Genomic DNA, 24,532 nt, shown 5'->3' on the forward strand with positions numbered 1-24,532 from the left:
CTCCGTTTCCTTTAAATTCCTGGTGGCAAATACTTGCATCATCTAAAGGCAGTGTATAATCCGACTGCCGCAGTTGATATATGCACCTTTTTTTTACTTATAACGATAATTATTTTTGGCTGCTATTTTACTTGTATTTATTTGGAATTTGTATTTGATTCAAGCTTTATGGAGCCTTTGAAAGACTCACTTCAAAATGACTTCAATCGCTTAAACTACTGTTCAAAAGCAGTTACATTCTAGTCTTAACTAGTGCACTAATATACTCAAGGGAAGAGATTCTGTTGCTGTTAGTTGTTCCTTCTGTTTGTACAACTTCACAGCTGATCTACAATAATGAGTATGCAGCTATCGCAACTCAAATTCGGCAAGTTTTTTAATCCAGAGGAGTGGAATCTCAATAGGATCTGGTCCTGCTTACGTGATCACCATTAAAGGTACTTCTTGCCTTTTTTTCCTTTTCTTCTCTATTGAAGAGGAGTACATTCCTTGTCTGTGCATGTATTACAGCTCCCACGGACTGTTACTGGCTGTCTATGGACAAATCATTCTGTAAGCGCCTCATCTTTGTTGCACATTAAATAATATTTGGGAAATGTTGGGTGAAATTTTGTGATTACCACCAGTAGTTGTGATAGGTTTCAGCGTGGTTTTATCTGTGAACGAAAATGTGTCATCGAAATGGCCTAGCTAACTTACAGTTTTAAGGCACTGACAGTAGATGGCAAGAAGACTCCATCCAAATGGTCTAGGTTAACCTGGAACTTGTTACCATGGCACGCACTGTCGCCTAGGGTCATATTTGAAACAGCAAGAAGACGTGAGTGGAAAAAGCGACAGGACATAGCATTGTTTGTGTTTTCTCCCATTGCTGTGCTTTCGCTCCTTTTCACCAGCTCCCCGCACGGGCACCTTGAGTAATCTTGGTGACGGTATTGGCGACACCGCGGACCCCGAGCCCCCATACTCGCGCTGTAACCAACCGTGGTAATGAGTTTTAAGGTGAAGGGTAGAAACCTCAAACGGTGGCCGTCAGAGCCCAGGTCAAGCTCCGGCGGATGGGCTCCCTGTCTGTTTAACAGGCAGGGAGCTCTGGGACCTCTTCAGCTAACAGGGTAAGGCTGACGAAGAAAGTACCCCTGTCGAAAAGCCTGTTGCCTCACTGTCCGTATTCTTGGTCACAAAGTTCATAGAAGGCATAATAGGAAAATCCTACAAAGCAAAGAAACAGAGAACTGAAGAACTGTTGGTCGAAGTCAATACCCAGCCGCAGGCAAGAAATCTCCCGAGCCAGACACGCATTGCAGATCTCGACATAACAGTCACGCCCCACTGAAGCCTTAACTCAGACCCTGACCTCATGAACAAAACCGAAACCGATCTGCTGGAGGGCCTGAAAAGTCAGGGCTAGTCCTTTATGAAAAGGTGACATCGATTGGGAAGTGTAGTGTGGCAACCAGTGCAAGATTGTCATTGCTATCAGAAGTTGAGAGAAGTACTTAAAGTGCCTGTCTATGAGCCTCATGCAGGGCAAAGACTTCCGCTAAAATTCAATTTGCCGCCTTGAGACTCCTCCAGGCACACCGCTTTCTCCTCTCCCAGTGATGAACTTGACTGGGGACTTTTTTGGCGCACTGTTCTGTATATATGCTCTCCCTTTCCCGCCTGTCTATATTGCGGATTCCCCACACCAGCAGGCGTTCCCGGTGTCCACCCTTCGGTGAGAAACTACGGTTGCTGGTGGCCTTTCTTATTGGATTGTAACCATTCATTCATTAGTTAATAAGACAGTCGCACTTTCGTTGCAAATTACTACCGCAGCGACATCATTGGTCAGGTAATACGAACATGCCAGCATTCGAGCAATGCATTGCAGACTTGTCAGAGACTGCACAAACCACATTGCCTGCGACATCACAGGGGTAGAAAATCTGCATTAACGTGGCAGTCTTTGTGCTGCAGGGTTTGGTTTATTCCAACAAACAGCGCTGTGGGTCTGTTAACAGGGGAAGAACACATTGCACAAGTAGCGATGCCAAAATGACTTTATTGTGCAAAAATGTAAAACACTAAAATGTACATAAACTCTGGACGGACAAGTGATCTCACTGATGTGTGGGGCAGCCTCGGGCAATAAGCAAACACAATATCAAACTTTTTTTGCAGACGATTGTTTAATTTCCACCCCTGTAACTAACGCAAATGACCAAATCAAAATTAATCGATGTCTGCAAGCCTCACGTAATTGGTGTGCCCAGTGGGGAATAAAAATTAACTTCTCAAAGAAAAGGTTCACCCATCTAACCAAGAAGAAATCTTTACTCCCTTACGATTATAAAATTGGAAATAACTTTCTGACCAGAACACACAGCTTTAAATACCTAGGAGTGACTATTACCAACGATATGGGGTGGCACACCCATGCTGAGGAGGTGTGTTCAAAAGCCTACAGAAAGTTGTTTTTTACTTGAGGAAAAAACTAGAACACGCTCCTAGAGATGTTAAATTACTTGCATATAAGACATTTATTCGCCCTATTTTGATGATGACGTTGAGGTTTAATGGCGCAGCAATGTTTTGGTTATAATGTGCCAAACACAAGGTAAGAAGATATCAATGCAAGTTAAAAGTTTTGCTCAAAGTATCATAAACACAGAAATGATTATTTTTAAAAACTGTTCCGTGAGATGAAGTAGCTAAAACTGGTGTAAAAAGCCAGTGTCTAAAAAATTCAAATACTTTAGTCAAAGGTACCATTGGTTCATCACTAAATAAAAGCATTGGGTGTAAGGGTATACAAAAGGTGTATAAAGCTCTAAAATGTCTCATGCAGGCCGCTTCTAAATATGGACAACTTATTAGGATATGCAGTACAGCAAGAGGTTCTCCGCAGTGCTCGCAAATAGGTTCCTCTTCCTTTTTCAACAGGAAGCCATGTGTCAGCAGTGTGACCTATACGCAGCCGGCACAAAACAACCTCGAAGAAACAATCTCTGTGTCTACAACTTTTCCATTCAGATATGCAAGGTTTGACTAGATGTAATTTATGTCTAATTTGTTTATCCCATTCAGACTGCCAGTACAACTTCACTGCCTTTCGTATGCTGTTAGGAACGCCCCATTTCGAAGTATGCGTCTGTTGTATGGAACTTTCCTCAGCAGTCACCGAGTGATAAACTAGAAAAAATTCAAAGACTAGCAGTGCACTTAATTTGCTCACGGAACTGCAGGACTGAATCCGTCACAAATTTGTTATCATGTACACTAGAACTCCTGCAAGTGCGCCGCGAAAAGCAAAGGTTGAAACTCCTGTTTCGAATGATAAAAGATGAAGTGAAAATAAATAAAGACGCATACATACAACCCGCCCCCAAACGGGGAGCTTGGTTGGACCACAGTAACCCAATACGGCCTTTTTTTTTGGGCTCGTCTAGATGGGTTTAAAAATTCTTTTTTTCCTTATATACCATAGAAGTGTGGAATAGACTTCCAGAGTATGCCGTTGCTAGTTCCAATGTTAAAGCGTTTCAGTGTTCGCTAGAATTGTTCTACCGGCAACACGAAACCTAATGTACGTTTTACCATTGTGCATTTTCTCGTTTGTACTCCTCCCTGTAATGACCCTCAAGTGAGGGTTGCAGCATCAATAAATAAATAAAAAAACTGTACACACAAATGGTTACCAAAGACATTCACTCACGATGACAAGGAAGAGATACAGTGGACAACCAAAAACAAAGCCCCGTGTCCTTGAGGGTAGCCAAAGGGTGTCACGTAGCCAAAGACGACGCAGCTGTCTTGAAGAAAAAAAAAAAGTTTATTGGAGCGAACTTGTGCTCCCCTAACAACTCAAAGAATACACAGACAGTGAAACAGCAGTCAACAAAGTGACGTGAGTAGACTGGTGCCGACGATTCGAATGCCATGGCGTCTGCTCTGCAGGCTTTTATCTCTTGGCGCGAGTGTTTCTGGAACCGTCCATTTACATCCAGAACATTGTAGATCAAAGAAGATCATTCTGGGCTAGTGACGTTAGGGCGAGACAGTCTGCTTATTTGAACGTGATAGCCCGTGCGGCATAAAAATTAAGAATGGAAGACTCGCTTCACTTGGGACGCAGATAACACAGCCGGGCATGGCCGGGCAGCAAAAACAAACAATAAACTTATACATGGTTCGTGGCATTACCCCCCCCCCCCCATCTAAGAGTGCATTGACCCGATGCTAAAATAAAAGACAGTCCAAACAACAACAACAAAAAAAGTTACATCTTGCATAGTAAGGTTTCAAGCGAACCACGTGGACGGCTTCAAGCCGCGTGCATCGTCGTGATGTTGCGGAATCACCATCGGGGATCACCTCGTAGGTAAGGTGGCCGACACGTCGTGGAATCTGGCAGGGTCCGAAATACCATCGCAGAAGCTTCTCACTTAGTCCGCATCGTCAGATGGGACTCCAAACCCAAACACGATCCCCTGGGTGGTACTCGACGTCTCAGCGTCTGAGGTTGTAGCGCCCTGCATCCACCAGCTGCTTGTCCGTTGTACGAACTCGAGTGAGCTGGCGGGACTCCTCCACACAGGTAGTCTTCTACATGAGGAAGCATCGTAGTCGGCAGTCTTGCGTAAACAAGCTCGAACGGCGTCATCTGCGTAGTTTCCTGGATAGCCGTGTTGTACGCAAACGTGACCTATGGGAGCATTCCATCCCAAGTCTTGTGTTCAATGTTAACGTACATTGACAGCATATCCCCCATCATATTGTTCAGACGTCCTGTTAGTCCGTTTGTTTGGAGGTGGTACGCCGTCGTTCTTCGGTGATTTGTGTTGCTGTAGCGCAAGATTCCTTGCATAAGCTCCACAGTGAAAGGCTTTCTGCGGTCCGTGATAAGGACTTCAGGGGCTCCATGTCGCAGCACAACTTCGTTTATGAAGAACTTGGCGACTTCTTGTGCAGACCCCCTCGGAAGAGCGGCGGTCTCTGCGTAGCGCGTCATGTAGTCTGTCGCTACGACAATCCACTTGTTCTGTGATCGTGACGTAGGGAACGGGCCTAAAAGGTCCATTCCAATCTGTTGAAATGGTCTCGATGGGACGGCGATCGGTTGCAGAAGTCCGGCGGGTCTTGTCGGCGGCGTTTTTCGTCGCTGGCAATCACGGCAGCTCCGGACGTAGTGGGTGACGTCGGTTATAAGGGGGGGCCAGAAGTACTTCGCCTTAATTTTTGCTATAGGGCGAGCTGTGCCGAGATGTGCGGAAGACGGGTCGTCGTGGCACGCTTCCAAAATTGTCATGGAGGTCTGCGGAGACGAGTAGATAATTCGTCCTCGTGAAGAATTTCAGCCCCGGAACGAGAACGGAGTTTGAGGCTGAATGCTGATAAGTTCCGCTTGAACGCCCTAGGCATGGAGACATTGCGTCCTTCAAGATAGTCTATCATGACGCGCATGTCGGGGTCGGCACGCTGCTGGGTGGCTAGGTCGCTCTCAGTCACGACTCCGAAAAACGCGCTGTCTTCATCGGAGTCTTGTGGTGGTGGGTCGATGGGGGCGCGGGACAGGCAGTCGGCGTCGGAGTGTTTCCTGCCGGATTTATAAACGACTGTAACGTCGAACTCCTGCAGGCGCAAGCTCCACCGCCCAAGACGGCCACAGGGGTCCTTCAAATGTAGCTGTGTAGCCGTCGTCGTGTTCGGGAGTCTCGTAAGGGTTCCGTCAGGTCGTCGGAATGAGGGCATGTTGTGAATCACAATCTTCAGCGCACACTTAATTGCGTCGTTGGAGGGTTTTTTTTTTTTTGTGTGTGTGCCGTTGTGCAACTTCACCTCCAGAAGTTGCTGCCTTTAGTTTCCCCAGCGTGGGTTGGGGGACCTTTCACGTGCGAAGTCAGCATTGCTAAGGGGGTTCGGCGACTCGTATGGGTAGGGCGACGCCGAGCGGTTGAAACGGGCTGGGTCACGGCTGGTTTGAGATAGGTAGTCGTCGATCTCACGTGGTCGTTGGCCAGGGAGAGGGCGAGGTGCATCGATAGAGAATCCTTGCAAACCTAGCCTCTTGTAAGGGCAGTGGCGGTAGATGTGGTCAGCCTCTCCGCAGTGGTAATACAGCGGGCGATTATTGGGCGTTCGCCACACCTCGGTCTTCCTTGGCGCCTGGTTTCGGGTTACAGGGGGTTGGGCGGGTGACATTGGGCGGCGGTACGCCAGGGCCTCTTCACGAGGTGTTGGAACAGGGCGGGGTCGACGAACAGCTGCAAAGTAGGTCATAGCCTCTGGCTCGCGGGGTGCTTCGGACGGCATTAGAAGTTCCCAAAGCCTGCTGTATCTCTTCCCGGATCACGCCAGTCAGGGAAGCGACTTGAGGTTGTGGCGTTGTCAGGAAAAGTTTCCGCAGCTCCTCCCTCACCATTTCACGGATGGTGTCGCGTAGTGAGTCAGAGTTAATAGCGCCAGCACCAATCGTCTCTGAAACCAGCGCATTGATTGGGCGGTCGCACTGCTTCGTCCGGATTTTGAGCGTCTTATCCATCGCGGCGGCCTCAGACACTAATTCGTACACTGTCCTGGGGGGGGGGGGTTGCGAACAAGGCACGCGAAGAGCTCTTGCTTCACACCTCGCATCAGAAACCATAGTTTCTTTTCCTCCGTCATTTCTGGGTCCACACGGCGAAAAAGTCGCTTCATCTCCTCGACGATCATGACCCCTTCGTTGGGGTGCTACGTTTTTAGCAAAAGCACTGCGCGTTCTTTTCTGACCATGGTAGTTAGTAAAGGTCTTCAGGAACTAGTTTTTGAAGTGAGCCCAGTTGGTCAAGGAGCTCTCGTGGATCTTGAAACAACTGCGAGCAGAATCTACAAAGTAAAAGAAAACATGCCGGAACAGTTCTGCGTCGTCCCACCCGTTGAAGATCCGGACGCGCTCCAGTTTCTCCAACCATTCTTCTGGATCTTCTGCGGGGGCTCCTCGGAAGGATGGCGGTTCCCGTGGCTGCTGCAGGACAATTGGTGACGTTGCTTCTTGCATCATGGTGGTGGTTGCAGTGGATGTTCTTTTCGGTCCGTCTGGCAGGAGCTGACCGTCTCGCTGTTGCTAGTTCCAATGTCAAAGCGTTTGAATGTTCGCTAGAATTGTTCTACCGGCAACACGAAACCTAATATATGTATTGCCATTGTGTATTGTTTTCTTGTTTGTACTCCTCCCTGTAACGACACTCAAGTGAGGGTTACAGTATTAATAAATAAATAAACAAAAAAGAACTGTACACACAAATGGTTACCAAAGACACTCACGATGACAAGGAAGAGATACAGTGGACAACCAAAAACAAAGCCCCGTGTCCTTGAGGGAAAAAAAAAAAGCCAACATAACAAAGGGCACAGTCCATTCTAAAACAACCGTGGCGTGTGCCCCACAACGATTTGGGGCCAATGCAGGAGCCCAAAATCAAGCTCTGTGAAATTTGTCAGACTTAGTTTGTCAAATTAGTTCCAAGCGGTGCATTAAAAAAAAAAAAACTGATCCTCTTATTGCACTCACCAGGGTTCATAGTGTCGGAAAATGTAAAGATTACTTTTATGACCAACACAGTTTTGTGTATTGTTCCTCCAAAACTGGTTAATTACCTTAATTATCTCTGGAACTAATTGACCACCTAAAAAAACAATGCCATATTTGAAATCAGTGGGGGAAAAGCAGCAAGTCTGACAAATTTCACAGAGCTTACTTAAAAATTAAAAAAGTTTTTTTTAAGAGCAGTGGCCCCCCCTTAATGGCGCTAGAAAACAATGTGCCAGGGGCCGGTTCAATACTCCTCGTCAGAGGAGAGCACAGCTGCGCCCCTGATCACTGGGCAGTGGTGCTTGGTGCATGGTGCTGGGCAGTGGACCTAGAGCTGCTTGGTCGGGGACTGGATGGGCAGGAGGGCGTTGAGTGACGAGTCGTTGACAGGGGGCCACTACAACCTTCGGCCCCGGCGTCCCCGACTGGACCGGCGGGGGATTCGCCTGCAGTCACGGGTACAAAGGAAGGCGTCAATTGAAAGCACCAAGTGAAGCACCCATGCTCAGTCAATTTTTCAGTGTTCGGCTGCTCGCCCTTTCAGACTGCTAGCATGTTCCAGTTATCGGGCAGAGTAACTCCACGAATCCATTTACGAATGCTCACCTGTACTCAAACTCGCTTGCACTTGCATCAAACTCGAACATGAGCGAGTGACTAACGAAATGCCACGACTTAGAGCACGAGTCTAGTCCCCGGTGTGTGCAGACCAGCAAGTGCGCAATAACTCACGACTACAAAAGCTATCATCGGTCCCCGTTCACTCGCGAGCACTTGTGGGCGCGTTCGCTATCACAAGTGAAAACTCATTAGTGCTCACAAGATACGCATGCTCTAGAGAGCATGTGCAAACTTGCTTGCCACCAGCTCGCCCAACTCGTAAATGTTGAGCAAGAAGCCAAGCACGGCTCATGGCACTGAGAAATAGTGAAACGCACATGCACTCAGGAGACTGGCCATGGCAATTTTAGGGTAAGCCCCTTGCGGCCACCTCAACAGGCAGGCTAAGCTACGAACAGCATAAAACAGGAGGCCTTACACCTGTGCCAAACTACTCGCACCACTGCTGTGAAGACCATTTTAGGGTCACAAAACAGTGACCGTGCGGGCGCCCTGAAGGCGTTTTACGTGCACATCATGAAAACAGCTTTTCTTTTCAGAGGGGGAATTTCATGGGGCGCACGGTAAAACTGGCCGTCATGGAGACCTTGTTGAAGCAAAAAATGTCAGTGCGTGTGACTTGAAATGTGGTCGTGAGCTTGGCACGTGGTATTGTCTGCTCTGTTATTTGTTAAGCCTGGTTTTTGTTGTTGCCTTTGTCCTTAGGCAGGCGCAGCAGGTCACATGGAATGGAAACACTTGCTGTGTAATAGTGGTCATTGTTGGCTAGAATCCACAGTGATCGTTAGTCACTGCATATTGCACTGTGGATTCTAGCCAACAATGAACACTATTACACAGCAAGTGTTTCCATTCCATGTGACCTGCTGCGCCTGCCTAAGGACAAAGGCAGCAACAAAAACCAGGCTTAATAAATAACAGAGCAGACAATACCACGTGCCAAGCTCACGACCACATTTCAAGTCACACGCACTGACATTTTTGCCTCAACACGTTCAGTCTTGAGAAACTGGTCGTTGCAGTGATACAGACAAACGGGCAACTGTATGGCAGTTGCTGTTTTTAACTTGCAATGGGCAATGAGGAGACTCCTGGGGACAAAACAGCTCCTCAACCCCACTAGCAGCTGGCCACCCTGGTGTACTATTCAGATGTAGCATGCCTACAAACTGAAGAGACTGAACACTTTACAAGTAGAGACCCCCCGGAAGCCTGTTCCGATTGGTGTAGTCGCCAAGGTGAAAGCTAATCAAGAAGGGCCCTTTTACTACCACCTTGGTATGGCAGTGCCCAGCAATGCACAGAATGGCAGCCTTGATGGCCTGCACCATCAAACATTGGCACCAACCACAAGAGTGGCAGTCCAACTGGACTCAAAATTTCGACCTCTTGAAAACACTATTTTCGTATAGTCTGCCTAAAAAGAAAGCAAGATGCGAAATACAACAGCTGAAATACGCGTGCGGAAGCCGCAAGCAGTCAGCAAAAAATGGCGATTTCCAGTTCTTGTGGTTCCGGTTTCGTTATAAAAAAGAATAAGTGTCATTGAAATAAAGCGTAGCTAACCAAAATTTGTTTTTACTTCACTATAGCCGATAATACGCTATATCAGTGTTCATTATAACGAGGTTCCACAGTGGTTTTGAATTTTGCGATAAAAATGGTACATATCACTAATCTGGACACAGCAGCCTTTTTAATATACCTTACCTCATATTTTATCTTTGCGGCCCATTAAATAAATGTAGTCGTGAATTTCTGGCACCTATCTCTAATGACTAAGTTGAAGCAACATCATAGCGCGGGATGGCACCAAAAAGGTAAGTAAGCAAGTTGGCCCAGTTGGAAAGTATTCGATTGGGGAAATGAAACGGCACTCACTTCTACAACTTGGGCAGTCACTACCATTATAGAGAGAACGGCCTTTAATGAAACTGACGAGGTTAGCTTGGCATAGAACCTGACTTGCTACGCCACATGATAAAAAAAGATCATAACGAAAGATAAAGTGACAATGATGATGATGATGATGATACTGCTGTTTTGGACGTTGCTGCACATCCTCACAGCCAATGGCAGAAACAGATCCCAGAGGCATTGTCAGAAGAAAGTGTAGCTGTAAAAACTAAAGCCATTCCACTCAATGTTTTAAAGCTGTCGGAAGTGCAGAGCAGCGATTCGCCCTAATGGGCTGTAGCGCCGTTATCCGCTCACTGCTACCCCCCAATGCAATTTAAATTTCCCGCCTTCTCAGTGCTCGCGTGCCCCCTGCATGAAACTGGCAGCGGGAGGTTTTTTTTTTCTTGTGCTTGCTTTTTCTCCCGCACGTGCTGGCGATGCACCGCCACTTTTTTTCGCTTACTACCGTAAAACCAACCCAACGAGCATTCCTAACTAAATGAATGCAGGCGATGCCGGTTAATTTCATATATTTTGCCTCAAATGTACCTGCAGTTTTCTTGTCATACATCTCCCCGTTGTTTAGTGTCAAGTGCCAGCGGTGCACGAGCTTCAAGCACTTATATAACTATATAAACCGCTTGGCTTTCGAAGGTGATCCCCTAAAGTGTACTGCACTTAAAACGCAAGCTACTGGTAAGCAGTTCCAGCAGTGATGGTAAATTGCAGCCACTTCCTGGAAGTTTGGGCAGCGCACAATGAAGAAGAGTAATGGCTGGGCCTTCAAAAGCGATCCAGCGGTGAGCCGACACCCACCTTCTGCGTCGGCCACGTCGGGCAGCACGATGACGGAGCGGCGCTTGACGGCCTCCTCGCTAAGCTTGCGCGCCGTGTCCAGCAGCTCCTGAATCTCACGGCTGGGTGCCCGGCCCGGCGTGCTTCTGGGGGTGGTGGGGCTGTCGACGGCCAGGGCGGCTGCCTCCTCCTGCTCCTCACGCTCCAGGCGGCGCAGGTCGAAGGCCACCTCACTGGCCAACTTCTTGTCGGCGGCCAGCATTTCCTTGGCCTCGGCCTTGTAGTCGCGCATCAGGTCCCGCAGGAACACCAGCAGCGAGCGCAGCAGCGGCGACTGGGCCGCCTCCAGCTTGTTCTTCAGCGCTATCACCACTGGGATCACGTTCTCCACCAGGTTCACTCGCACCTGGGAGGAAAAAAAGGCATGCGGTGGGTGCCATCCGTGCCCTGCGGCCGTTCGCGGCAATTGGCAGGGAAGACAAGGGGCTCGTGCTTCAGCATGCACTCAAACCTTCCTGCTACAGCAGCACTGCAAGCGGGTCAGTTGGTGCTGGGGTGGTTTTCTTAGGTTTGTCCGGTTTGAAAACATCCGTTTTACGCGTCCGCTTTATTGTGACGTACTTCCAGTTGTAGGCAGGCTTTGGGTGCACTTTTGTGCGACTGTTCTAGTAAACACATTTTAAATGACTAAACCTGCTTTAAACTATCTTTAATGTGTTTATTGTTCAGCCAGCGAACCATCAAGGTGACGAAAAATCGTCTGCTCCGAGAAGGTGTGGCTCACAGCTCCACGATGTTTGCACGGTATCACATCCAAGTGTTCACTTTTAGTTAATCATGGCTTGCTTGAAACAGACACTTTTGAAACAGACCCAAACCGGACAAAACACGAGAATACTGCCCCTGAGTCATGTTTTGCTGTGCTGAGCGTTTGCAAGGAACGAAGATGAACAACAGAATACACACACATAAGACGAGTGCCTGAGTATGCTCTCCGTCGTCCCTTACAAATGCTCAGTGCAGTCACACATGTTTCTCACAACAGACATAGCAAATATGACATACTAGATTCGAGATCTTATTGGCCACTGTTTTTTGTCAACAGGTGTTGTGCTTTCATGCAAAGGCGTTATGGGTTCCCCTGGCGAGCCACAGAGCAATTAGGGATGCGCCCATTGCTCAAGCCCGCACTTCCGGGTCAATAAACATGCTGACCTCTAAACTGACCTAAAAGATACGAAACCACTTTTATTTACAAAAACAATGCGCAGAATTGAGCTGGGAGAACATATTGGCGGGTTTTGGGAGCAAGTATTGGCATCATTGGGGCTCGAACTAAGGGCGTTCATTCCGAAACCCACAATTCTACCCCTGGGCTACTGAGGTAGAACAGCGGGGCCCTTTAACACTTGCACACAAAAAATAGGAGTAGGAAATGCCAGGCTTGTACCCACATGGGAACGCAATCTCGCACCGCTCACTTCGCATTTTATTTCTCCTTTTTACACCCGTTTGCTCACACTTCGAGTACACTTCGAGTACTGGCATCGGCGTAAAATAGTGATTAAGCCTCTTGTCTGTCACAACACGTTTCTGGACTTTTTTTGCGCCCATACCACGAATGTTTGTTCCCGTCTGTTTTTTATTCTTTGATCCCCAGTCATTCTGTGTACCACCTGTCGGCCATTTCGGGTGACATCTCTAGGCCACAATGAAACTGCTTCTTTGAGCTACCAAGTTAACCAATGCTTTCACATCAAAATACACAACATCCAACATAGTACCAAATTACAACATAGTACAACATCCGACATATTACCAAGTTACAAAAAATACCTTTGTAACCACGCCATTACAATTAGCACTGCAAAAACGGTAAAAAATAAAAATCCTCCCTCATGACTGCAAACGCCTCACAAACACATCAAGTTCTCTTACACCCCCCATGGGCTGTGAGTGGCCATCATGCGAGGTTAAAGCCTTCGTGGACCTCTTTTTTTTTTAAACCAGCGATGCACACCTTCTCGCATGCTGCACACGTAAACACTCGTAAACGTAAGCACACGTAAACATAGTACTGATGCGTACTGCTGCTGGTACTGCGCACACTATGCTTGGTTTAGCTGCACAGCACTGCGGAGTTTTGGAGTTGTGTCAGATGACACTGGCTGAACGACGCAAGCACGGTGTCTTACGCGACCATATTTATTGAGCGAGCACTATGTTTCGCGAAACGATTATTTTCTCCCAGAACAAAAACAAGCTAGCTTTAAATGGCGCCATCTAGGTTCACTAATGGTAAACAAGGCTTCGGAATCTGCTGCACAGCAGTCTGTTCCCGTGATGTCATTGCAGACCACGAAAACACACAATTTAGCGGTAAAATCAAAATTTTAACCCAAATTGATTAATTTCTCAGTCGATAAAGCATCATTTGTATCCGGAGAAGCGCTGGGGGCACTATAAAACATGAAATCTTTTGAATAAAACAAACTTGTATTTTGTCTTCATGGCTCCTTTAAACCGAAAAAAAAAAAATTGAAAAAATTTTTATTCTAAGAACTATTAAGCTTTTCTGTATGAAAATTTGCATATCCTTTATAGACATCCATTATACACATCCTGGAAAATTGCATGTCAATAGCATAAAAAACAGTGAAGTTTAGCAGAAGACGTAGTTGGACACCTACGTTCACTATCTAAACTTAACTAAAGCTCACTTTTAACAAGATTTTATCTCATATAGTCGGGAAGGTGACTGCTAACAAATTTACAAATGACGAGAAAAAGTACACCGCTGGTATTTAAAGGGGCCATGCAGACAAGACACAAGATTGAATCAACAGAATCATACCGACACCACTTTTGACGCACACTTTGCTAAAATAAGCTTTAGAATTAGGAGAAAAAAGGGAACAGCCATGCGACCCACTCGCTCATTTCCCGCAACAGAACCTATGATGTCATACCAGCCAGCTGTGCGATTGGCTGAGGTCGGAAAAAGCAAACGCAAATTAGGCAGGGCTTATAAGCTTGCTGAAGGAGCCATTTGCACTTAAATGCAATGCATATTCCTTTTGTAGCCGGAAGAATAGGGGGGTAAACAAGGAAAGTTACTAAAACACATTTAACATAGAAGTACCGATGCGCACTGCTGTTGACACCTGGTCGCTCATGTCTCACTCTTCCACTACGAAGGCATGGTGCCCGCCACACTTAACTGCCTGTAATGTGAGCTCATACTGCCGCATACGTGATCGCAACCAACATGAGAGGTGATGGCGTCGCAATAGCCCATGCGAAAAGCCGCTCCCCTGGGGTCGACACTCACCACGTTGCTGAGCACGGCCCCGCGGACGATCTGCAGGCTGGCCCGGCTGAGGTCTTCCTCCTGGGCGGCGTCCTCGGCCGCCTTTGCGATGGACTGCAGCTTGATCTCCTCCGAGCAGAGCACCCACAGGGCGTCGTGCAGCATCTCGGGACACTGCTCCTCCATGCCCGGCGTGGAGCCGGGCTCCTCGGCGCAGGGCATCAGCACGCTCTGGGTCAGGACCAGCGTCAGCTTGAACCGGTCCTCGTCGGGCATGTTGAGCAGCAGGAAGCGGTACTGGGCCAGCCGCTCCTCCCGACCCACCCCAAACAGCCGCCGGTCCCGCTCGGAGGTCTCCACGATGCTCTCCGCCTGGCCGCCACCCGAGTAGCCGTTCAGGTAGCACATGCACTCGACAAAGCGCTGGTAGAATATGTGTGGCTGCCGCCGGCCCACGCACTCCACCAGGCCGAACTCTGCCAGCTCGCGCACCTCGGCCTCCTGGTCGGTCAGGACCGACAGGAGCCGGCAGAAGAGCCGCCCGTGCAGCTTGAGAAAGTCCTGCTCCAGCAGCTGCAGCAGGCACTTCAGCACCAGGCTGCGGATGGCCCGCACGGGGTCCTTGAGGCAGCGCGTCACCGCGGGCAGGTACGGGTCCACCAGCAAAGCGTACCGCTTGCACATGTCCATCAGCACCACCACCAGGTTGGCGCGCATCATCGGGTCTGCGCTGCTTGCCAGCGCATCGCCCATGATTGGCACTGCGCTCTTGGCCAGCCTCTCGTTCTGCAGGCTCAGGATGCCCATCACGATCACTGCGTGGGCGCGCACCAGCCGTGTCACCTGCGGGCAGCCACCTCCCCGCGACGACCGGCGCCCCGCGGACTTGCGGCGAGCCCCCTTATTCTCCGCGCCCGCGAAGCAGGACTGGACCAAGTGGTGGAGCTGGCGGGACACAATACGCGGGGCAGGCTTCGCCGCCTCCCCGAGCAGCACCAGGTGCCGCACGAGCTGCTCCTCCTGCGCCTCGAGGTCCCCCCCGGCTGCGAGCATCTTGGAGAGGAAGGCCTGGCACTTGTCCAGGGCCTGCTTGCACCAGGCCTCGACGGCACACTCGCCCACCTCGGGCCGCTTCGGCTGCACGCTGCGCTTGAGGCTGTGCAGGCACTCCACGGCGGCTGGGATGATCTCTGTGGGCAGGCTCAGCTGCTGCAGCTGGGCCTCCAGGTCGCCAATGAGCTCCGGCACGGCGCTCGGCGGCAGCTGCCGCGACACCTTGCGCAGCACGGCCAGCACGTGGTTCAGGGTCTCCGTGGAGGCGCTGGGGCCCCGCTCGCCCTCCCACTGCTGCTTCCAGTAGCCGAGCGCAAACTTCCCCTGGCCAATGTCGCAGCAGAGCGCCAGCTTGGACAGAAGCAGCCAGACTGAGGCGTCGTTGGGCCCGCCCACGTGGCTCTTCAGGTGCTGCAGCTGGCTGGTGCGGATCTTCTGCCCCCGGTGAAGCTGGAGCACAGCCTGCTGCAGGTACTTGTGGTGCTCCTGGAAGGGGCCCTGGGACACCTGCACAGGGGGGCAGGGCCCGCATTTGAATACCTTGAAAAATCCCACCATCAGCTGCTTTGTTTGCTCAGTTTGACTTCATAATTTACGCTCACAAGAACACTGAGGTCGTAACTTTTGTTTTTGCATGTGTTTTGTTCTGTGCTTTTATTCTCTGCTTCCCACAATACTCGCAGGTAACGGAATCTTAGCGGTGCTTGGAGGGACAGCTGGTTGTGGTAAAAAGGCCCAGGGGCAACTTCCATTGCTGTTCTTAACTCGTAACAGAGTACAGCTAAAGCCACCGTGATGTAGTCCTCCTGGATTAAGGAGTCTAGGCCCTGTGTGCGTTTTTGTTTTTACATTGGCACGGCTTGAATTCTGCATCTGCCCCAACACAATACCCATCCGGGAACGAGTTTCCTCCAAAACCAACCACACTGCCTTCTGGAAGGCCACATCTATACTGCATGCCGGCCACCAGAGTTACTCCATACACATCAGTAGCGAAACTCCCCGTAAGCCACATGTATCAAAAACCGGTTCGCAATTGGGCCCCCTGTGCTGGGGGAAAGAAAAAAAACTAATGAAAGCTGAAGAGGTCAGCCCCATTAACGATAGCGCTTGCTACTCCAGGGGGGGGGGGGAACGGGCAAGTTCACTAGCCTGTCATAAGTCTGCAGAAGTGGTGCTCAAGTTCTTACGGCTTCTGCCGCAAGTCATAAAAGAACCTGGAAACCTAAGTAAACATTACCTAATTTAACCCTTTCAGGGTCAATGGTGTTCATGTACATCCCCTTCAAACACCTTAGAAATGGTCAATGACGTACATGTACATCATTGCTTGTATGTTTAAAAAGGTGCACCTTTTTCGGTCATTTTTCTTGCTCCGCATGTGCTGCCACACTGCGGAAATAGTGGAAATTTTTTTCTTGCACCGATGGCTCTTCTTTTCTCTTTCTAAGCTTTACTACAGCGGTGCGCCCGCTATCGCTTGTGCATCAGGTCACGTGCGGGCGCGCAGCAGCTGGTTTCGGTTTCGTCCTCCAGGCGCTTCCCTCTTTTACGCCCACGAAACTTTTAGATTTTTTCTTATGTTACTCATGAATAAAACATGCATATGGAACAACACAAAAAATTTTTTGCCACTTCATGATCGCGCTAAAACAGATTACATTTTTATTGAAATAGATTTGTCCAAAGAATTTTTATCACCAATAAAAAAAACTGACTATGGGGGGTTGCACTTGGGTGAAAAATTTGACCCCCAATGACTATGGGGGGTTGCACTTGGGTGAAAAATTTGACCCCCAAAGGGTCAATGTTTCTGTGTTTGAAAAGCATGCTTCATTTTATTAAGCAGTGTTATTAAGTAAATGTTTGCAAAGTTCAGTTTCTGCCCCCTAGGTGCCGCACCAATCCCCTCTGCTTCAACGAAGCAGGGGCCACAGAGTTGCATACCAATACATACTAGAGGGAAATCTGGCACTCCAATCAAGGGTGGCCACAGGCAGAGCCTGTGCAGCTAGTGACGTTCCTCGCCTACTTGGCTTATCTCGAAGCCAAAATCAACAAGAACAAAAAAAGAAACGTAACATTTTCTTTTTGCTCATCGTGCAAGAAGCTTCTAAATAATCACTGACAAATAAATCTTAATTTTATAATAATAAAACAAATTTGAATAACCTTTTACAGATCGTTGCCTTTTTGCAGCCAGAGCCACATTTTCAGCCTCTTTATGAGCCGTGCCAGCTTGGTACACGACGGAACACTCGCTGAAGCGTGGCACCCCTAGACAGTGGTGCCATATTTGCCTTTAGTATATATTAGCATGAAACCCTAAGGCAGGATGAGGGCCTGGCCGAATTCTGAAGCAGAGCTGCGCAACCGGTGTGCGTTGAAGAACGCTGCCGGCCGCGAGTCGCCACTTGCCTGTGCGAGCAGGCGCCACCCGAGGGCGGCGTCGGCGCCCTGTCTGGGCCGGCAGAGGGGCTCCAGGATGAGCATGTCGACGGCCTCGACGGCCTTCTCCATGACCGAGTCCTCGGCGTCCAGCACCAGGGGCAGGGCCCCCGTCAGCCACAGCCGCAGCAGCAGCGCCTCCTGGGGATGGGCCTGCAGGCAGCGCGTCAGCGCCTGCAGCGCCTGCTTGCGCACCAGCAGCGCCAGGTCCAGGCAGCTCTCCTTCAGGATCTGCGCGGGAAGGCCCCGCACTCCCGCTGTGATGCGCAACGTCAACCATACACCCCACCCCTCCCCTACCGAAAGAACGTGTACAATTGAGCATTTTATGGGAGAAAAATCGCGGGTCTTGGGAAAAGAAAATTATCGCTGCTGCAGCTCGAAGATCAGTACGTGGTCGGCAAATTAGCTCCACGCTAGCATTCAAGCAAAACCAGAGATCACTGCGGTCACGCAATCCAGATTACATGGTTCATGCTGGTTTATACGAGGAAAACTCTAGGGTTTTTTTTTTTTTTTTAAAGCACTTTCAGGGCTCTTAGCGTGGATATTCAAGGACTACATTGTCAGTTAGAAATCTTAAGAGTGATGTTATGTCTAAATAAAACCAAAAATTGGGAACGTCACTGGAGTCAACATTTCGACAAGAGTACTTGTCTCCTGACCAGCCCCCCTTGTCAAAACGATAGCTCCAGAGACATTTCCTCCTACGGCGATTTCTCATGATTGCCTGTTAAAAAAGCAGGGATAAGCCCGTTCAGTGCTACAAAAAGCAAACTTTTAGTTCGTACAGAAGATTGACTAAAAACAATAATAATTCAGTCCCTACATAGCTTCATGTTGCTTGCGTACTTAATAAAAATTGATGAAATTAAAGGATTTTCAGGGGTCTGTAAGGAGATCTGGACTTTCAAGGACTTGAAAACAAGATAAGGTGTCCAGTTATCAAGGATGCACATGATTTCCGAGTTTATCAGCTTTTGATGACAGCCAGGAATTGCACAAACTAGCTCATGCCACGTCACAGAGGCAGTCACAGTAAGCCACCACTCTTTTACCCGTTTTCTTTATTATCCAGCTTAATGCAGCAAACTCTTTCGAAGGAACCAGTATTTTGTTTTCCTGGCCCCCCAAAAAGAGGACAAACTTGACTGATGCATGTGAACTGAAGTTGAACGCAGCAGAGATGAAGGGAAAGAACAAACACAAGGGTGCGAAAAAGGGTGCATTTTGTGAAGTCTGCAATGACGCATCCAGAGCAGATCTTCAAGCGAACGCTAGTACGATGTTAAGTCTGCAGCTGACTGCAGAGCCCCTTGTTTAGTTTGCATTAAAAGTTGTGTCAGTACGATTCTAATGAGGAAATCTTTCCAATGCACCAACTTTGTGTTTCGTCTGCATTCCCTTTTTTTCTGATTATATAGCACCAAACACAAGTTCGATGCGTTCAAAAGATTGTCTCATTAGAATTATACTGGCACCACTTTTAATGTAAACTTTGCTCGAATAGGCTACGAAACTAGGAAAAAAAGGGGATGGCCATGCGACCCACTTGCTCATTTCTAGCACTAAAACCTGTTAATATGCCCAGCTGTGCAACTAGCTGAGGCCAGCAAAAGCAAACAATTGATTGATGGATTGATTGCAGGGTTTATTAACGCGCAACGCAGGCGATGAGGCGCGTCGTACTGGAGGGCTCCAGATTAATTTTGACCCCCTGGGGAACTTAAATGCGCGCCGAAATCTCGTACACACGGGCGTTTTTGCTTTTCACCTCCATCAGAAAAACGGCTGCCGCAGCCGGGAAATGAACAAGCGACGCCTTAACCACCGCGGCAGGTAAAAGTAAACACAAGTTAGGCAGGGCTTATAACCCTTTGCGACGCGCATTAGGTTGTAGCCGTCAGAAAAATTTGTAACTATCTGTGTGTGCTTTTGAAACCAAAATTTCACTTAAAAACCATAAACAACTTGATCTCGCAAGTAGTTAATAAATTAGGTCGTGTCATAATGGCAAACACGCCATCGCAAACAGGACCACTGCTGCAATAGAAAATGCATAGACATTATTGTGATCTGAAGCCCTTATATATTAAGGTAAGAGCTCAGTTTTGCTTTAGTAAACACGTTCTAACTAGGTACAAAAGGCAACACCAAGAACACCTATTCAACGCGCCATAGAACGCCGAGGCTTTCATCTGGCTCTCTTGTTTTGGTAAAGCATTGGTGGACGGTAAAGGCGCGACATTCACGAAATGGTAGTACCATTTCGTAGAGCGGGAAATGTGAATGCTGGCTGAGCGGTTTAAGTGGGAATGACAATGATTGTAACTCACAAAAATGCTCTTAGAAGTCGCGTTGAAAAGAGATAAGCTTGCAGAACAAGCTATTCTATAGCAGCAAGAATGGTACGGTGAAACAATGGAAGCTATGAACCCGGGTGTACTGCTGTTGGTACTGCGCGCACTATGCTTGTTATGCACAGCAGTGTGACACTATGGGGTTGTCTCAGACGACACTGGCCAATTGGTGTAAGCGACATTGCCCTATGTGACCCTATTTATTGGACATATCCCACAGTTCACGAAACGATAACTACCTACCGCAACAAAAGACAAGCCAGGTGTAAAAATGGTTAAAAACAAAGCAGAGGCGAATAGCGGTATGGAGCAGTGCAGTGGCATCATCTAGGTTGACTAACGGTAAACAAGGCTCTGCAGTATGAACACAGTATGGCAGACGTCATGAAACACGATTTGGCGGAAGAATCAAAATTTTAATTTAACTTAAACTGATTAATGTCACAGTAAATAAAGGATGACTTGTTGCTGGAAAGGCGTTAGGGGCACTGTTAAAACGGCAAATCTTTCGGATAAAACAAACTTGTATGTTGTCTGCCCGACCTTTTCAAAGGACACCCGCTTGTGGATGTGGTTTAGGCCCTGACTGAAGGAATGCAACCACCTCTACGTAGTAAAGAAACGGACGGCTCCTCACCTCCACGTGTTCCTGTGTTACGAAGTCCCCGCTGGCGCAGAGCACGTTCTGGAGCACCGACAGGGCCGCCTTGCGCACGTTCACCTTGGGGTCCTCCGCGCGGTACTTGAGCATCACCATGAGCTGCGCGAGCCGGTCGTCTTCCACAGCCACCTGCGCCCCGTCCCCCTCGTCCGCCGGCTCAACCGGGTTGGACACACGCAACAGGGGTAGCCAGTGCTCAGGCGGGTGGCTGGTCACGCTGGCCAGCACCGACAAGGCCTTGGTCTTGACCGTGGCCGCCTTGTCGTTGCACCGCTTCATGGCCGCCAGGAGGAGGTCCGAGCACTTGGCCGTGGAGACACGCTTGTCCCAGATGAGGACCAGGATCATGTCGAGGGCGAAGACGCGCCGTTTGCCCAGCGGCACCAGGGTGAGCTTGATGAACCACTCGACCACCCTCTGGAAGCGCTCCTCGTTCAGCACGGCCATCAGCGTGTGCACCGCCTGCGTGGTCTTGAGCCGGAAGTCTGTGCGGTCGACGGCTTTAAAGGAAACGTTGTGAATCAAGATGATGATCACGTCCTCGAAGCTGTCTCGGACCTCGTCGTCGCAGGTCTCCATCACGTGGCAAAGGAACGAGATGGCGTTGTCCCGTACGTTCAAGAAGGGCCGGCTTACAGACTGCGCGTCGCCCGCAGCCAACATGAGGATGTGCGACATCAGACACTTGGTGATGTCGCGAAAACTGTCCGCCGGCTCGCCGTGTTGAGGCAAGCAGAGCAGCTTGAGCGCGCAGAAGGCGTACGTGGGAAGCTGGCGGTAGTGGCAGTTGCGGTTCTCGAGGTTGATGCTGAAGCTCACGTTGGCGCCGGGAATGTCGAGCGCGAGCAGGTCGGACAAGCGTTCGATCAGAAATTCGGTCACCTCGATGTACGAGCGCAGCTTGAACCCTTGCAGCATCCAAACGAGGTCTCTGAGCGACTCCGTCATGCTGCTCACAAAGTCCAACATTTGTTGGGACCAGACCTCGGTTTCGACGAGCTCGCCGTTGTCATTCCCGCTGCCTCGTACGCTCCCGCTGTCGTTTGGGAGGCGAAAGCACTGAACGGCAGCCTGAAAAAGGCTTTCCTGAAAAATGCGGTAGGCCGAACTGCCTGGCACAAGCACGAGGTTGAAGTAAAGCTTGGCGAAACGCAGACCAACGTTCTTCTTTTCGATAGTGGCACCCGAAGCGTTTCCCTGGCAGATTCCCAGATACACCAAGGCGAGAAGAGACTTGTAGTGAACGCCGTTGTCCATCAGCGTTTGCCACAGCTTGTCGCCGGTGTTTTCGTCACCCTCTTCGTCTTCAGTATCCGAAAAACACGACCATTTCTGGCAGTATTCGCAGGCGCTCGAGAGAGCGTCCATGAGCGCGGAACTGTTTCCTTCACAGGACTCCAACAGATCGACGTCGGGCAGCTCGGCATCCGTGTACCTGTTATCCCACACCTCGTCTATCCATTCCTGCTCCAGCAAATCCATTGGCAAGTCAGTGAACGCTGTTAGCGTTCTACTAACAAGATCGTACGGTTCGTCCGCATCCATGACGAGTAGAATCCCACCGGCTTACACACGAAGTACTGTTCTCTTGCACACAACCACCACTGTTACTGTTCACTCAGCATAGTAAACAACCGCACGTGTAGGTTGTGTTTATATAAGCAAGAAAAAAGGGGCGTCGCTCCTCTACTACCCCCTTCCAGCCAATAGTGTCGCTCTATCAACGTGACGTCGCGGCCGACCGCCTTGCGCCTGCAGGCAGCGCTCGGAGCCAAGCTTTTCTGAGAGAGTCCGCGCCGAAAAGTAGTTCTTCAAAACGCCTTCATTTTGAGCCGAGATAAAACCTTAGCTAAAAATTCTTTATTTGGCAATATAATGCAACGCGTCAAAGTACTTATTCGTCAGCCGGAGTAGTGAGTTTTAATTTTATTGCTGATGGTAAATTTTTGCTCTTCCGGGTTTTCCCTCAACCGCTTGCTTCTGGTTTTATGCATTGCCAGTTCCCTTTTCCGGTTTAGAGCCCGAAGTCGTCGCATCTGAGTGTGCGTTGTCGTTCTCGACCGCCGGCGACAGCAGCTGACGGGTCTTCGGTTCCTCGCTTCGATTTTCTGCTTCCCCTTTCGGGGTTTGGCCAGTTGGATGAGTGTATTGACTGCTCTGGGGGCGAGCACTTCTGTGCGACCCCCCCCCTCCATCTGACAACGGCAAGGGTGTCGTATTTCGGGTCAATTTCTACTGTGCTTATCGTGAAATTTTCGAACGGTGAAGCTTCCCCTAAATTGTAGGTAGGGTTGCCACCTGGCCGGTTTTTGACCGGCCCGACCGGTTTTTTAGACAGCGGGCCGGTTGCCGGTCCATACCTAAAACCGGCCGTGATTGGCCGGTTTTTTTGGCCATCGTGCCACGATTACGATCGTTTTGGCATTTTGTAAGCGTCAATTCAGCGACGACAATAAATATGTGCCGACGAGCTGCGCAGACATGTGAGCAAAGAAAATACGTCACGTGTTTCCAGAAAATCACATTTAGGTTTCCTTTTTAGACACTCTTAATCACTTTCTGCGCAAATTTTATGTTGATTTCTCACTAGGAAAACGCTACATTGCATGGCAAAAAACACGTGGCGTCAGTTTTCCAACACAAATTCAACCTTCTATATACCCCCCCCCCCCCCCCCCCCCCCCGAGGGCCGGTTTTCTTTTAGGGGAAAGGTGGCAACCCTAATTGTAGGCTCGGGAAGCAGGCGAGCTGATGTCGTTCAGCTCTCCCGGCCAGGGGCCGTCGCCGTGGTCGGCTTCCCTTTCTGCGCAGGAGCTGCCTCTGAATTTCTTCTCGAGTGGTGGCGTGAACAGGGTCCCTGTGGCTCTGGTGCCAACCAATGGAGCGTCAATTCGGCTCAACCATCCCGAGGCCGTCCAGTCTGTGACCGAGGTCCGGCCATTTGGCAAGGGTGGCTTAGTGTGCAGGTCCTCAAGACCTGTCCTGCATTTCTGACCCGCTAAACTGTCGCATGTTCGGCTCCATTCCGGTGAGTGCTTCGGACGTGCCGCGCAAATTTTCAGAGGCTGGTGTTATTGCGGTGTACCGCTGTAGCCGAGAGGCTAACAACAGCAAGGTCCCCACAGTTATTGCGACATTTGCTGGTCTCTCTTGCCCCTCTGAAATTAAGGTCTGGCCGCTGGTTTTCAGAGTTGACCGCTTAAACCCGCGTCCTCTTCAGTGCACCAGGTGTGTGCGGTTTGGTCACTCCTCGAGCGGTTGCAAATCGTCGCTTCGCCGCTGCTCATGTGGGGGCGCGCTCACAGCTTGACTGTAATGGAGACGAGGTGAAGTGCTGTCTCTGTCAGCAGGGACATCCAGCAAACTACTCTAACTGCCCCGCACGAGCTCAGGAAGTGGGCGTGTTTGAGGCCCTGGAAAAGCGTCGTTGTTCGCGAGCGGAAGCCACGGCCTTCGTTAAAGAACGGGCTTTTGGATACGCGGGTGTCGCCTCCCGTCAGGTCACTGCTATGGACTCTTCCTTGCCTTCACTTGTGGATGCTGCTGTTGCAAAAGCCAGACCAGCAGCGGTTGACCGCCTTTCAGGTGTCTTTTCAGAAGGTTTTCAGAGCTCAAATTCAAGTAATGTCGTCGCAGTTTTCTCGGTTGCTCCACGCGTTTCGGGGCATGCTTGCGTTTATGCAGCAGGTACATCTAAACTTACCTCATCCATCATTAAGCATTCCTCAGGCCCCCGCTCCTCCTATTCAGAGCTTCCCAGTTCCCCAGCCTTTGGTACCGCCACCCCATACAAACACCACGGCTAATGACACAACAGTGCTTGCGTGAGC

The 24,532-nt window shown here is 49.5% G+C and overlaps 1 protein-coding gene across 1 annotated transcript; it reads right to left on the minus strand.

The window, feature by feature from the left end:
• Positions 1–2,027: 2,027 nt before the first annotated feature.
• Positions 2,028–23,070, minus strand: LOC144149098 (condensin-2 complex subunit D3-L-like). The gene is made up of 5 exons (XM_077680632.1): positions 20,679–23,070; positions 17,652–17,912; positions 14,202–15,740; positions 10,892–11,276; positions 2,028–8,001 (listed from the first exon to the last, which is right to left on the minus strand). The coding sequence occupies exons 1-5, from the start codon at positions 22,245–22,247 to the stop codon at positions 7,841–7,843; spliced, it is 3,915 nt and encodes a 1,304-aa protein (XP_077536758.1). The 5' UTR covers positions 22,248–23,070; the 3' UTR covers positions 2,028–7,840.
• Between the last annotated feature and the right edge of the window lie 1,462 nt (positions 23,071–24,532).

The sequence above is a fragment of the Haemaphysalis longicornis genome, unplaced genomic scaffold (genome assembly GCF_048455015.1).
Source record: "Haemaphysalis longicornis isolate Haplotype H1 unplaced genomic scaffold, Haemaphysalis longicornis Haplotype H1 scaffold_8, whole genome shotgun sequence".
In the NCBI taxonomy this organism is placed as follows: domain Eukaryota; kingdom Metazoa; phylum Arthropoda; class Arachnida; order Ixodida; family Ixodidae; genus Haemaphysalis; species Haemaphysalis longicornis.